Source organism: Alligator mississippiensis, chromosome 14 (genome assembly GCF_030867095.1).
Source record: "Alligator mississippiensis isolate rAllMis1 chromosome 14, rAllMis1, whole genome shotgun sequence".
NCBI lineage: Eukaryota > Metazoa > Chordata > Crocodylia > Alligatoridae > Alligator > Alligator mississippiensis.
The window spans coordinates 42125826-42138205 of record NC_081837.1 but is presented as its reverse complement, the minus strand read 5'-3'; the positions used below and the strand labels follow the sequence as shown (position 1 = coordinate 42138205).

The 12380-nt window shown below is 52.1% G+C and overlaps 1 protein-coding gene across 11 annotated transcripts in view; it reads right to left on the bottom strand.

Annotated features, from left to right (window-relative positions):
• Positions 1 to 274: 274 nt before the first annotated feature.
• Positions 275 to 12380, bottom strand: part of LOC132244902 (complement receptor type 2-like) — a 47601-nt gene continuing 35495 nt past the window's right edge. For 8 of the 11 annotated variants that reach the window (XM_059717670.1, XM_059717672.1, XM_059717669.1 and 5 more), the window contains 7 exons: positions 9910 to 10116; positions 8914 to 9129; positions 6922 to 7104; positions 6083 to 6271; positions 4693 to 4872; positions 2401 to 2600; positions 275 to 1207 (listed from right to left, as the gene is read on the bottom strand). In XM_059717670.1, the coding sequence (XP_059573653.1) occupies positions 1055 to 1207; positions 2401 to 2600; positions 4693 to 4872; positions 6083 to 6271; positions 6922 to 7104; positions 8914 to 9129; positions 9910 to 10116 (1328 nt within the window). In that variant the 3' untranslated portion in view covers positions 275 to 1054. The remainder of the gene's footprint in view (positions 1208 to 2400; positions 2601 to 4692; positions 4873 to 6082; positions 6272 to 6921; positions 7105 to 8913; positions 9130 to 9909; positions 10117 to 12380) is intronic. The other 3 variants (XM_059717671.1, XM_059717676.1, XM_059717677.1) reach the window with 3 other exon arrangements.

The following is a 12380-nucleotide window of genomic DNA, read 5'->3' as shown; positions in this document are numbered from 1 at the left end:
ATAGATCAAATTGGTACCCGCGGTGAAAGGGTAGATACCTCACGAATACGCTGCCTTACCCATCACTTCAGCCCTGATCAGCTTGAGGTGGGAGAAGCCAGGCCAGTCTCTACGGCTCACTCAGCCCTTAGAGGCATCGCTGCAACTTCTGCCCAGGCTTTTGGAGCTATTAGTGCTTTCTTCCTAATCAAGAGACCCATTGCTTAAAACACAATGGCATCTCTCCGCTTCACAGCAAATGGAACAAGAGTTACAAACCCACGACAAGCAGGTGTTAATGCAATGGCATTTTATTGGAATGCAAGAGTGACCAAAAAGCAACTTAATCACAAAGGTGCAGGCAAGAAAAAAGCCCTCTCATTTCTTGGGCAGTGAGACAATAGCTCATCTCATCCTTCCTGTGCAGGCAAAGTTTCACCACGTACTCTTATTGTGTGCATGGTGTTGACAGACATCTAATCAGGTGCCAATCAAATGTAGCTCTATAAAAAGCAGGCAGGAAACCTGCAGATATTTTGAAAGCCAGACTCTAGGAGAGAGACTGGGTTTTGCAACCCCTCGTGTTTTCAAAGTAAAACACAGCGACATCTATGCCACTCTTAAAATGCACCGATTATATCGGTTCTAATTCACTGCGATTAAATACGAGCAGCGGTTGGTTGTGTGATGTCTGCAAGAGGGAAGGTTGCTAGTGTGAGTTTCCACTTGCAAAGGATCAGAACCGTGTCTCACTTAAACGTTTACTTCCATGCAATTCAGTCAAATCTCGATTAACCACCTGCCCCTCCCCCTAAAAGATAGAGCGTGATCTAAAATACCTATCGTGTGGTTGGGAGGCTCAGACGTGTGAGAGGAGGGAAGGAGCAAGAAAATCCTAAACAACTGGCATGAGAAAACCTAATCCTGGATGCAGCAGGCACTGCACTCAGGCCTACCCGGAGTATTAGCACAAGCTGTGAAATCAGGAAAGAGTTCTGCTTTGCACACCCCGATCTCATGAACTGAATCGAAAGAAGCTGTGATTGGTTTGATGCGGGTCACACGTCTGTGCTGCTCATTGTAAAAGTTTGATTTTGTCCTTCAGGCTCTTGACTTCCAGCTTCAGGTTTTGCATTTCCTGCAGGATCCTCACTTGTAACAGAGAACTATCACACTGCCGAAACTTCTTAACGTCATACGCCATCTTATCCACCTCTTCCTCTTTCACCTTTTTGGAAGAAAAAAGAAACAGAGGACACATGATGCTGCTGCAGGATGCAAGGGCTTCTCCTCAGGTACACCTGCTTCCTTTGTCCCAGCCACGACCCTGCACTGAACGTGCGCTCGTCTCTCACTGCCTGTGTGCGACAGGGCCTCATTCTGGCGCGTGCTGTGCGCTCTCATTTCCTACAGCTAACTGGAAGTTGACAGTACTAAGCACCTTTGGGAGAGGTCCTGAGCGACCTTCAGGATCAAAACACTTGGACTGAGCTCCTTACACAGCAGTCATGGTCTTCCCACACATTTATGCTGCATTGAATACACTGGAAGTTGCTTACTAAATGGCCATAATATTGGCTACATCCAGTGCGCCGGGGGAACAGACTACATGAACACACAAGCTCTCCTGCCTGGCTGCTAATTTTATCCACCACATGTTACACCTTTTATATATTTAGTGGAGCTGGTATTACATAGGAAGAAAACACTGTCTGCCTCCTTTCCATTATATCATGCGCTGCTCCCTCCACGCTCATCTTTGAATGAAGTGAGCAGGTAAGAAGTAACGGCAATTAGAAACACAGGACAACTGGACGGGAAGGGGGCTCAGGAGACATGGAGGCCAGCCTGCATTAGCAGGCAACCATTAACTGAAAGCATCCATTTTAAACCCTCATATGCAATGACAGTGCACAACGCCAGGACGATATGACAAGATGCCACAGGTAACAGCGGTGGGAACAAAGGCACTGCCCTTGCCCCGTTCACTGCTGCGACAGGGAAACAATTGCTTAATTAAGTTCTGAGGATCCTAGGAGAAGGACCGTGCGCCACGCTGCAGAGAAGGGCAACAAGCTCCACGGGCTGTGCCAGTCTGGCCAGAGGGAAACATCCCCCCCCGACCCCAGACGGGGCAATTGGTCTGATGCTGAGCAGAGGAGCGAGACCCTCCAGGCAGGAACCTGTGAGGCTTCCCAGACCCAGCAGAAACACAATCACACCCCAATCAAAACCTTCAGCCTTAGCTGTGCCCAATGTCCACTGCTGAAGAGGGTGGGAAAAGCCCTTCAGAAACCAGTAAGGCATTCACAAGAGGAAGACCACTTTCCTGACCGTCAGCGAACGCCCATCACAAGCCCTGAAGCTGGGGATTGCCAGACCAGAACCAGGGGAAAAACCCAACCACACTAGGGCACTTACACATTTGGGGATCTCTGTCCACCTGCCGTCAGCAGAACAAGTGATCGTCCACGTGTCAGTCGTAAACAGATGCCAGCACCCTAAGAATCGGTGGTGCTCAGGGCAGCTGAAAGTAATGGTTTCATTCATGCTGTACCACGGTTTTTCAACCTGCTTGCCCGTCACTGCTCCATGTCGCAGGTCTGGCTTTGGACACTGAACTGAAAGGAAAAGGTGCGACAGGCGGCACATCAGTGAGAGGACGAGAAGATGCAAAGGCAGGATGCCTGAAACAGGGGTATTTCCTACAGCAGCTTTGACTTAGCCTGGAAATAGGCAGAGATGGGAAATGAGTTCAGCGAGGGGCAGAACGCGACCCCGTCCCCTGCTGTGGATGCCTGCGCTTCCCGGGCAGAGCTCACCAAGCCCCTTTCTGTACTGCAATGCCCGCTTCTCTTTCAACACCTCTGTTAGGCACCAACGCCACACGGCAAGAGCCTGAGGAGCCCTCGCCATTCTCCGTGCTGGCAGGGAACAGAGCGAGGAGCAATGATCTCAAGCTGCAGCAAGGGAAGTTTAGGCTGGATCTTGGGAAGAATTTTCTCCAGGGGAGGAGAGTAAAGCACGGGAACAGGTTACCCACAGAGGCAGTGGAGGCTTTTAAGACCCAGCTAGACAAAGCCTTGGCTGGGACGATGTAGTTGGGGCTGGTCCTCCTTTGAGCAGGGGGTCGGACTAGATGTGACCTCCTGAGGTCCCTTCCACCCTCATTTTTTAGGACTCTACTTGCTGGTATTGACTCAGTTACAGAGCAAATATGCACAGCTTTGCAGATTTAAGCATGGGTATCTCAGGGTCAAGAATAGGCTCTTTCCACAAACAGGAAAGCATATCAGTCAGTAACGCTAGCTTTCCATAAGGCAGAGCACTCGCCTTGGATGCTGGGACCGCGTGCTTTTTTCCCTTCTTACACGAGGGTTTAGCTGTTGGCAGACTGAGCGGTGAAAACACCGAGTCTGCCACTGCCTAAACCGCTGCAGGGCCTCAACAAGCCATTCAGCTCTCCACGCTCTAGTTTCCTCCCCTGTAAAAGGGGGATGATGATGTGGACAGATCATGCGATGATGCGTGATCAATCATGCCTGCTTTTTCATATTTGCAGTGTTCGGGCCAGGGGCGAGCCGGGCCCATCTTGCGCACGCGGGCTGTGGCCAGCAGCCCGGGCACGCGGGGCCGGAGAAGACCGCGGCAAGCTAGAATTAGTTACAGACGTGTAGTGGTTGATTTAAAGATAGTTTACTTACACCAAAGATGGTCGCGGTGTAGGCTGGACAGTTTTCCAGGCACAGCTCCGCTTAAATCCTCGTTAGAGGACTACGACAAATTCGTTCTAGCCCCGGAGTTGTTGAAGCTCCGCGGGTTCGGTTCGGTTCCCTCCCACGGAGTTGTTAAAGCTCCGTGGGTTTGAATCTTTAGTATACAGGAAAGGGATATGTCTAGGATTGCGCTCGGCGACGGGGAGAGGCCAGAGGCTGTTTAGACCTCTGTTGCCTTTTAAGAGACGCGTTGGGTCCGTAAGGGTCCGCAGCGCTTAGAGATCTTCACACAGCGTGAAGATCCTCCTCCTGGTGACTTCTCCAATTTCTCTCTCTCTCTCTCCAGTTTCTCTCTCTCCGACTTGGGCGGAAACCACCCAAGCTCTTTATACGGCTAGCAAGCCAATCGCTAGCCGCCACGTGTGCATGTATTAGAACCGGCCAATAATGTGGCACGAATTCTCATACAAGTGGCGGGAACTCCTTGCACCGAGCATTTCTTGAATGCAAAAGAAATGCACCATGCAAAGAAAGCTTCAAATTGGTGGGAAATTCTCCGTTGCACCGGGGTTCTCTTCTGCAGCAGAAAACTCTACCGTGCAAAGAAGCTGCAATTTAGCGGGAAAATAGTTTAGCAGTGCCGAAGCACACACAAACAACAAATCACAACTTTGGGTTGTGACACGCAGGTGCTTTTTTTTGGCAGCATGCAGCTGGGGCAGCTTTGGGAATGCAGGCTTAGCGATAATTAGTACTTTGCACATTAACTTCCTGACACCTCTTCAAGGCGTGTCATTTACTGCCTCCATTTACCTGATGAACAAACTCCAAGTGACACTGCGTCCAGGACAGGCAAGGGAGGGTCCTTAGCTCTCAGGGTTGTGTTCAGAGGCCCCTCTCTCTCCCCATCTCCATGTCCCTGATCTGCCCCTTGCAGGCACCGTTCTTCAGGGTCTGCACACGTGTGACGGAGCAGTGGGTGATCACTGAGACTTACCCAGACGACAAGACGGCAGAGGTGGATTCCATATGCTGCCCTCCTGGCACTGGCTCTCTCTGCTCCCATCCATCATGTAGCCTTTGCTGCAGGAAAACTGCACAGTGGTGCCATATAGGAAAACATGCCTGCTGGTAGTCATTCGTCCATTTTCAATGACTGGTCTGGGGCAGCGAACCACTGAGGATACACAACCAAGACATGAGGCTCACGACTAAAACAGGGAACAATAGACACCGAGACCATTCAGGCTGGCAATTTATCTTAAATGTTAGCTGAATTCTTGTAGGTTTTTGAAAGAGTTCACTTCCTTGGACAGTTACAGAAGACTGTGACATCCTGTACCAGAGCTGGGAAGACGTTGGGAAGATGAGCAGAGCCGAATTACAATTGTAAGCCCGGTGGGTTTGTGGGTGAACACAATTCAACACTATTACCTCCAGCCTATGCTCTCGGTGAGAGGTCAGGTCACAGGCTGTTCTGACATACTCTCTCAATATGGTCTGCAAAGGGGACTGCATGCCTAAAAGGATGATATTAAGGCAACTGTTTTGAAACCAGACCTTGACAGATGCATCAGCTGGGCAAGGGAAGCAACAGGTGGGAATGAGGCTCTAGCACCAACTAGGCCTGGGGCTCCAAGGCAGGTTGCCCAGAGGAAGAGAGAACTGACACTGTTGTGAACATTTCTGTGTGTGGGAAAGAGACATTCCCAGGAGGGGACACGGGACACTTTAGCCCAGCGACTCTCAGCCAAGGCGCTACAGTACCCTGGGGTGCCTTCAGCTCCTTTCAAGGGTGCTGTGGGGTGCCAAGCAATGCTATCACCATTAGGTTCACAAGCAGGATCCACAAGATAACCCCAGAGATTTCAAACACAAGCCCACAGCTGTGGGCATTCTCAGCTCTTTGCAACAGAAAAACTGCTCTGTTATCTTTCTATAAGCAAAGAAAGAGTGAAAATGAAGCGCTGGTATTTTCCAAGGTGGGCCTGGAGTCAAGCTGGGGATGTCCTGTCTCTAAAAAGGTTGAGATCCACTACTTTCAATGGACGCTTTCGGTGGGGCACTTCCCTAGATGCTCTCTAGCTGCACGTGAGATCAGTATATATGAGTCCAGCAAGTTCCTTGCTTACGGCTGTCCAGCCATTCAAGGACACCATCCATCCCCCGCACTGCAGGGAAGTCCTGCCAATGCTGAAACGCTTGCTATGAAGATGAGGGCTGTCCCCAGCAATACCTCCGCCCAACCCACGGGGATGAGAGAGAGCCATCTCCCCTTGCACAGCCCACGACACAGGGGGAGCTGCTGAGACGGGCGGAGGGCTCTGCTCATTTTCAGCCCCGTTTGCTAAAACACCGGTCCCCAAGAGCAACACAGGAAAACTCACTTGCACAGCGCGGGGCAGGCCCGCTCCAGGTCATATTTAAGTCCTCGCCCGAGGTACAGTAGATGGAAGACTCTCCAATCAGTGACAAGCCCTCGGCACAGCTGTACTTAACCTCCGAGCCATAGAAGAAATGTTCCTTGGTGCCGCCAGAATGCTGCCCTCGCTTAATATCTGGAGGGGGCCCGCAGGCTGGAAATGGAGAAGACAGTAAAGGTGGCAGGTTGGAGAGGCCCCATACTGGTGTGACCAAAGGTCAGGACAGGCTCCAGGGAAACTAGGGCAGTCACAGGAGTATCCAGCTCTTGGCGCTTATATGGCGGGCAGATTCCCTTCAGGATGACACTCAGCTTCTGGCAAGATCAAGTCTGCCCATCGGAGCTGCTGACTGCTCCCACAGTCATCTGCGCCAGCGCCCAAACCTCCAGGGTCAAACCCCCGACCTGCCACCGAACCTCCAGACAACTCCTTGATGCACAGGCCGATCCCTCCACCCCGGCCGGATGAAACTGTGGGAATTACAGAGAACACTACAACCGGGTAGAGCCAGAACTAAGAGGAGGAAATAAAGAACAGGAAATATTAGTCTGATAACGAGGAGGAAAGCTCATCGAACGGGATCTGCGGTGCGTGGAAGACGGTTGGGAGCTCCATCAGCTGCCACGTTTCATCGTCAGCGGGAGAAGGCATGGGTGATAATACCCACCACTTGCCCAGCACTTCAACGTGGAGCAGTTCCTCTGAAACAACACCTCCTCATACGAGTGCTAGAAGCAGATTTGGCTTCTTGCTGCTCTTCCCAAGTTCTGGGGAGTGGGGGAATGAGTCACATTTATATTCACCTTTATCACAAAAGGGTACTGGAGATTTCCAAGTCTCATCAGGCTGGCATTCAATCGAGTTGGGGCCAATGAGGACATAACCAGCATTACACCGAACCTCAACAGTGCTTCCAGGCGTATGCACCATTTCAGGGCTAGATACCAGTGTCCCGTGTTCAATATGCGGGGATGGGCACGCAGGCACTGAGAATGATAAGAAAACAAAGTTTTTTCAAGTCAAAAGTTTAAACTAGTAACTTTTTAGTAGTACAGGCACTGTTTGCTAGCCAGGAGGAGCCAAGCCTTTGGACTGAAGCTGGCAGGCAGACTTCGTGGCGTGAGCAGGGGCCACCACCCCTGCAGTTTTCAGCCCGCTGCGCCTTAACACACACAGGCGGCCGCTCCGCCATCATCTGGGATACCTAGCCCCCCCCGAAGCCATGTTCCCCTCTCGGGTGTGGTCCCCCCGGGACCTTCGGCCACTTGCCCTGGCCCACCTCCAGACCTGTCGGGACCCCAGGCCTCCGGCTCTTGGGTGACCCTCGCGGTGGGCCCCTGGCCCTTTTGACTCTCCTAGACCTGGCCCCAGCTTGGGCCAGTCAAGGGGACTCTCCCCTTTGGGCTGGGTCTCTAGCCCCTCACTCTGTCTCCGGGCCTCACTGTGCCACTACTCCCTATCTCCCAGGGGCAACCGCAGCACCACGCCCTGTACTCAATCCCTCTCTCGGGGTCCACCCTCTCTGGGCCCCTCACAAACACAGGCCCTCTGGGCCCCTCCAACAACACACAAGGGTAACCCACCCGGTGGTGGTGGGGGCAAGGGGTTAAGGCGCCCCGACCTGCCTTTCACCTGGGTGATAACTGGCCTGGCATTTCCTGGGGGCTCCTGGGAGCGCCACTGACAGCCCCACCAGGCCACCCACTCCTGGCACGGTGCAGTTTCAGGTCATGCCCAGGACCAGGAGCCTCCTGCCATCCCCATGCAGCTCCCCCTTACCTCCGGGTTGTTCTCAGCAGCCCTCCAGCCAGGCAATGTTGCTGCCTGGCCTCCAGCAGCCAAACTGCCTTGTTTATATAGGCAACCCTTGTCTCCAAAAAGGCTGCCCTCGTCAGGCACCTGGTGGCTGCCAACTCCAGGCCCTTGAAGTGGCAGGCACACACAGTGCACTGCCACAAACACATACGCGCAACATGAATTTTGCTTTCATGAGTTTGGGTTGAAGTTTCCCCCAAACCCCTGCACCGATCTTCTTGAACTTTGACAGACTTCATGCTCTCTACATCAACTACCACCCCAGCAAGCTTCATCCAAATCAAACAAAAAACAACAAAGTTGGAGATATTTCATTGATTCCCCATTATACCCTACAGACGGATCTCCGAGGCAGCGCTGAAGCTTCGGAGCCGCTTTGTCCAGATCGAAGTGGGAAGCCGGTCCAGTGCTCCGGATCAGATCCCTGGCATCCGAAGTGGCTAGATCTGAAGCCGGATTGAATAGCTGCCTACTCGCACAGACCTACAGGGCACCCCTTCGAATAACCAGCAACAACGACCACAAACGGACAAGGAGCAGATTTAGGTTGGACTTCGGGAAGAACTTCTTCGCAGTAAGGGTTGCCAGGATCTGGAACAGGCTCCCAAGGGAGGTGGTGCTCTCTCCCCTACCTTGGGGGTCTTTAATAAGAGACTGGACAAGCACCTGGCTGGGATCATATGGCCCCAGCGCTCTTGCCTGCCACTGGCAAGGGGGTCGGACTCGATGATCTGTTGAGATCCCTTCCGACCCTTACAACTATGACGCTATATCCGCCGAGTGGATTGTACACCACTGTTGTGGTCACACTCTTATGTTTCTGACCTGGGCAGGGGATAGGAGTGAGAATGCAGGAGTCTGGGCCAGTTCAACACTAAGGACCCACACACACACACACACACACACACACAGATAGCAACTCCAGTACACCTGTGGAACAGGAGGTCTCCAACCACCAGAACTTTCCCTTCTATACCCACCTCGGACACACTGGGGTATTGCAGGACTCCAGCTGCCACTTTTGTCGCAGAAAATCAAATCGTCACCGTGGAAGCCATATCCAGGATTGCACTGGATCCTAATGATATCCTCATACAAGTATCTCCTCCCCTCATCTCTTGTTATATAGAGTCCCCGTAGCCGAGGACCGAGCACCACCGTTCCGTGGTCGATGTGAGGACTTGGACGCGAAACTCCTGGGAAGCAAGAGTGAGAAATCAGAGCACAGGCGGCTAGTGGGAGCAGCCTCACCCTCCCAGGAACCTGGCATTTCCCTGCAGGTCTGAGGAGGTTCATTTCAAGGCAAATGGTTTCTGCCTGCCACGAGTGGGGCAAGCCTGTCACGTGGGTCAGGGATGTTCAGTGTCCCTTCTGCAGCACGCACCTGGTCCAGTTCCAGCTGGCCGGGTGCATTTGGTCCTCAACACGGAAAGACCACGAGCGCAGCACCTTTTGCGAGCACTGTGCTGCCTGTGCACCTCCTACCTCGGCTATTATCTGCTGCTATGGAATAGGGAGAGGGGGGTTGGGGGCAACCCACCAGGCCATGAGCATGTAAACTTCCTGGGGGAGATCCCTGAAGGCGCACGCAGAGTTTGTGATCCAGCAAAGGCAGCTTCTACTGGGGTTTGAAGCTACCTTTTGTGCCCTGCCTGTTCTGAACTGGTCATTAGTCTCCAACGAGGGATGGTCCTAAGGGCTTGTGCCCAGTGCATTCAGGACTTGAGAAGGGCCCTGGATCTCGGCTGTACGATACACCAAGACCTGATACATCCACCCGACACCACACCCTACAAGTGGGTATTTCTATGCTACAACAGAGCAAGCACACTTGGAGCGACTCTTTCTTCCTTTCTCTCACCCGCCCACCCTCACACTTTCAGCCACTCTGCTTTTGAGTATGAACCCAGCCTCCTTCACTGCTAATAACACTGCGCCCTAACTAGGCTAAGGAAATGGCAGATTCATATACTCACTCCGACACGGACTCGGAAACTCAGACCACTGAAAGTTACTTTGACAGGTAACAGTGAACTTGTTCTCTCCAGGGCTGAACTCATAGCCTGGCCAACAGGTGTAGGTAAACACAGAGCCAACTGGAAACTCGGTGCTCGGCTCTTCGCTCGAGAAAGAAAAGGAACGTTGCGTAATCCTATCAGTCATGGGGGGGTCATCGCAACTGCCTGGGGGGAGGAAAAACAGTTTAAGAACAAAATGAACGAGGAGCGATGGCTGCAGCTGGAGAATGCTCTACAACACCGGCACACGGGAAACGTATTTGACCCTGGAGCAGAATTTAGCGCAGTCACTGCAACGAGGCTGAGTAGCAAAGGTAACAACTGTATCCCCACTTGCTGCAATCTGCCTGCCCCGGAGACAGTCGCCTGGAGTTGAAGGCCGGAAGGACACGTGAGTAATTTCAGACCACACAACGGCCTCAGCTAGAATCCCTGTGTTCAGTGCAAAAGCCTTTGAGCTGCGGCGTCACGGGACTGCGTTAGTAACATCAGAAACGTGCCCGCCATCTGCACGGTGCAAGGGGTAGTCAGTTCAATGCACGGCCGCCTCCAAAAGCCCCGGGCGCTCTTATACCGAACCCACCCTGTGCATTTGCCTTCGGTGAGGACACGCAAGTCCTGCACCCAGATCCTGTCCTGAGATTTCTGACTAGCAGCTCAATATTACTTACACCAACTAGCAATTACATCCTCAGCTGCCCTGCTCCAGACACAACGACCCCATTCAGGACTAGGCGAAGGGTTGGTGATATTGCAAGTAAGGCAGGAAAATAAAAAAAAGATTCAGATCCTTTCTTACCCCGACCCCAGTGAAGTCAGCCCAAAGCTTCCAGTGAATTCACTGGGACCTTCTCCTTAAGTCAATGGTAAAATGGACTTCAATGCAAAACCATAGTAGCTTCAATCCAGGATCAGCTTCTCAGCTGTTGTAAATACATATAGTGCCTTTATTCTAGTTATACAAAAGGTACTACCATGAAGGCTATCTGGAACATAGACGGTATCTTGGTTGGCATTGGTTTAAAAAGGCAAAGTACTAACGTCACAAAATTCAAGTTGTAGTTTCTAGACAGCATTACAGAAGTCAGCAATAGTGGTCCTCCCTGTATGCTGGCCCAGAATGAATTCTACCTGGAAGTGTTGCTTTCATTTTTAATAAGTAAATCAGATAGAACAAGTAAGGGTTTGCTTGCTTCGTATCCTAGTATCTCCTTAAAGTAGGCAGATTATGGTATAGTGTGCGACTGATTCAATTCCATTCATTTGAAGAACTAAGCACATTCAAAAAGAGGTCACGGATCAACATCACAGACAAGCATGTGCACAAAATCAGAGCAACGTAGGGCAGCACTTCAACTGGGCAGGAGAAAAATATGGGGCCCCCACGCCGAAATCCCAGCTGTTGGAGTGGGAAGGAATCGGGCATCACCAAACCGATGCAGCAACAAGAACAGGAACCTCGTCTTCCACAATGTGTTTCCGGGGACCCATATATGATCTCGCCTCCCAGGGTCCAGGCATCTCCTTGCAGAGCTCTTCAGAAGGATCTCAGCTTCCCCACTGCAGACCACAACTTTGACCAGTTCCCGTCTCCCATCCCTACCCTCAGCTATTCAGCTGCAGTCCCTGCAAGAAGCAAGTCTCCTAGTTCCTTTGCACAGAGCCCTATATAAAGTAGCAACATCATTGACTAAAAAAACCCAAAACCCGTGACTAATCTCACACACTGCTAGCTACCAGCTACCAAACAGCAAAAGACAATGCAGCCCCAATGTGAGTTCTCTCCTTGTGGGAGGAGGATGCGCACGGGGAAAGAGGCCAAAAAAGACTCTCTGGGAAGCGCCTTTGTTTGGTCAAAGCATTCATTTTGGTGCATTTTTGTAATACGGTTAAGCTGCTGTTCAGACTAAGCCAGTGGGTAGACAAATTGCCCGTCATTCAGGATAAGCACATACTTGCGACAAACCTGTCAGGGACCCGTGGAGGCCAAAGCAATTACAAACATGCAGGAGACCTTGGTGGACTCAGGGTCCAAATGACCAAAATTCCCATGAACACTGGGAACTGCAGGAGGCATTTAGGCAAGACACCAGGATCTGGACAGGAGCTCCAGCGCCCGCCCAGGAGATCGGTGAAGAGCCACACAAGTGGGGAGGGCGACAGGAGAGGAAGGTGGAGAAAAAATGAAAGAGCGAGGTTGACCCCCAACTCACCAAGAGCCCCCATTGGCAGCAGCACAAACACGAATGTCCCCAGGAGCTGCCAGGACCTGCAAAGAGATGCCTCCATGGTGCTGGGTGAGAGCCAAGGCTGGAGAGCAGGGCTGCCAGTGAGGGTGCTGCCTGGCAGGGCACTAGCCTCCCCTCACACTGAGCACAGCGCCACGCGACGGGGAGCCTGCCTCTCTCTCGCTGGGGGTGGGCACGTGC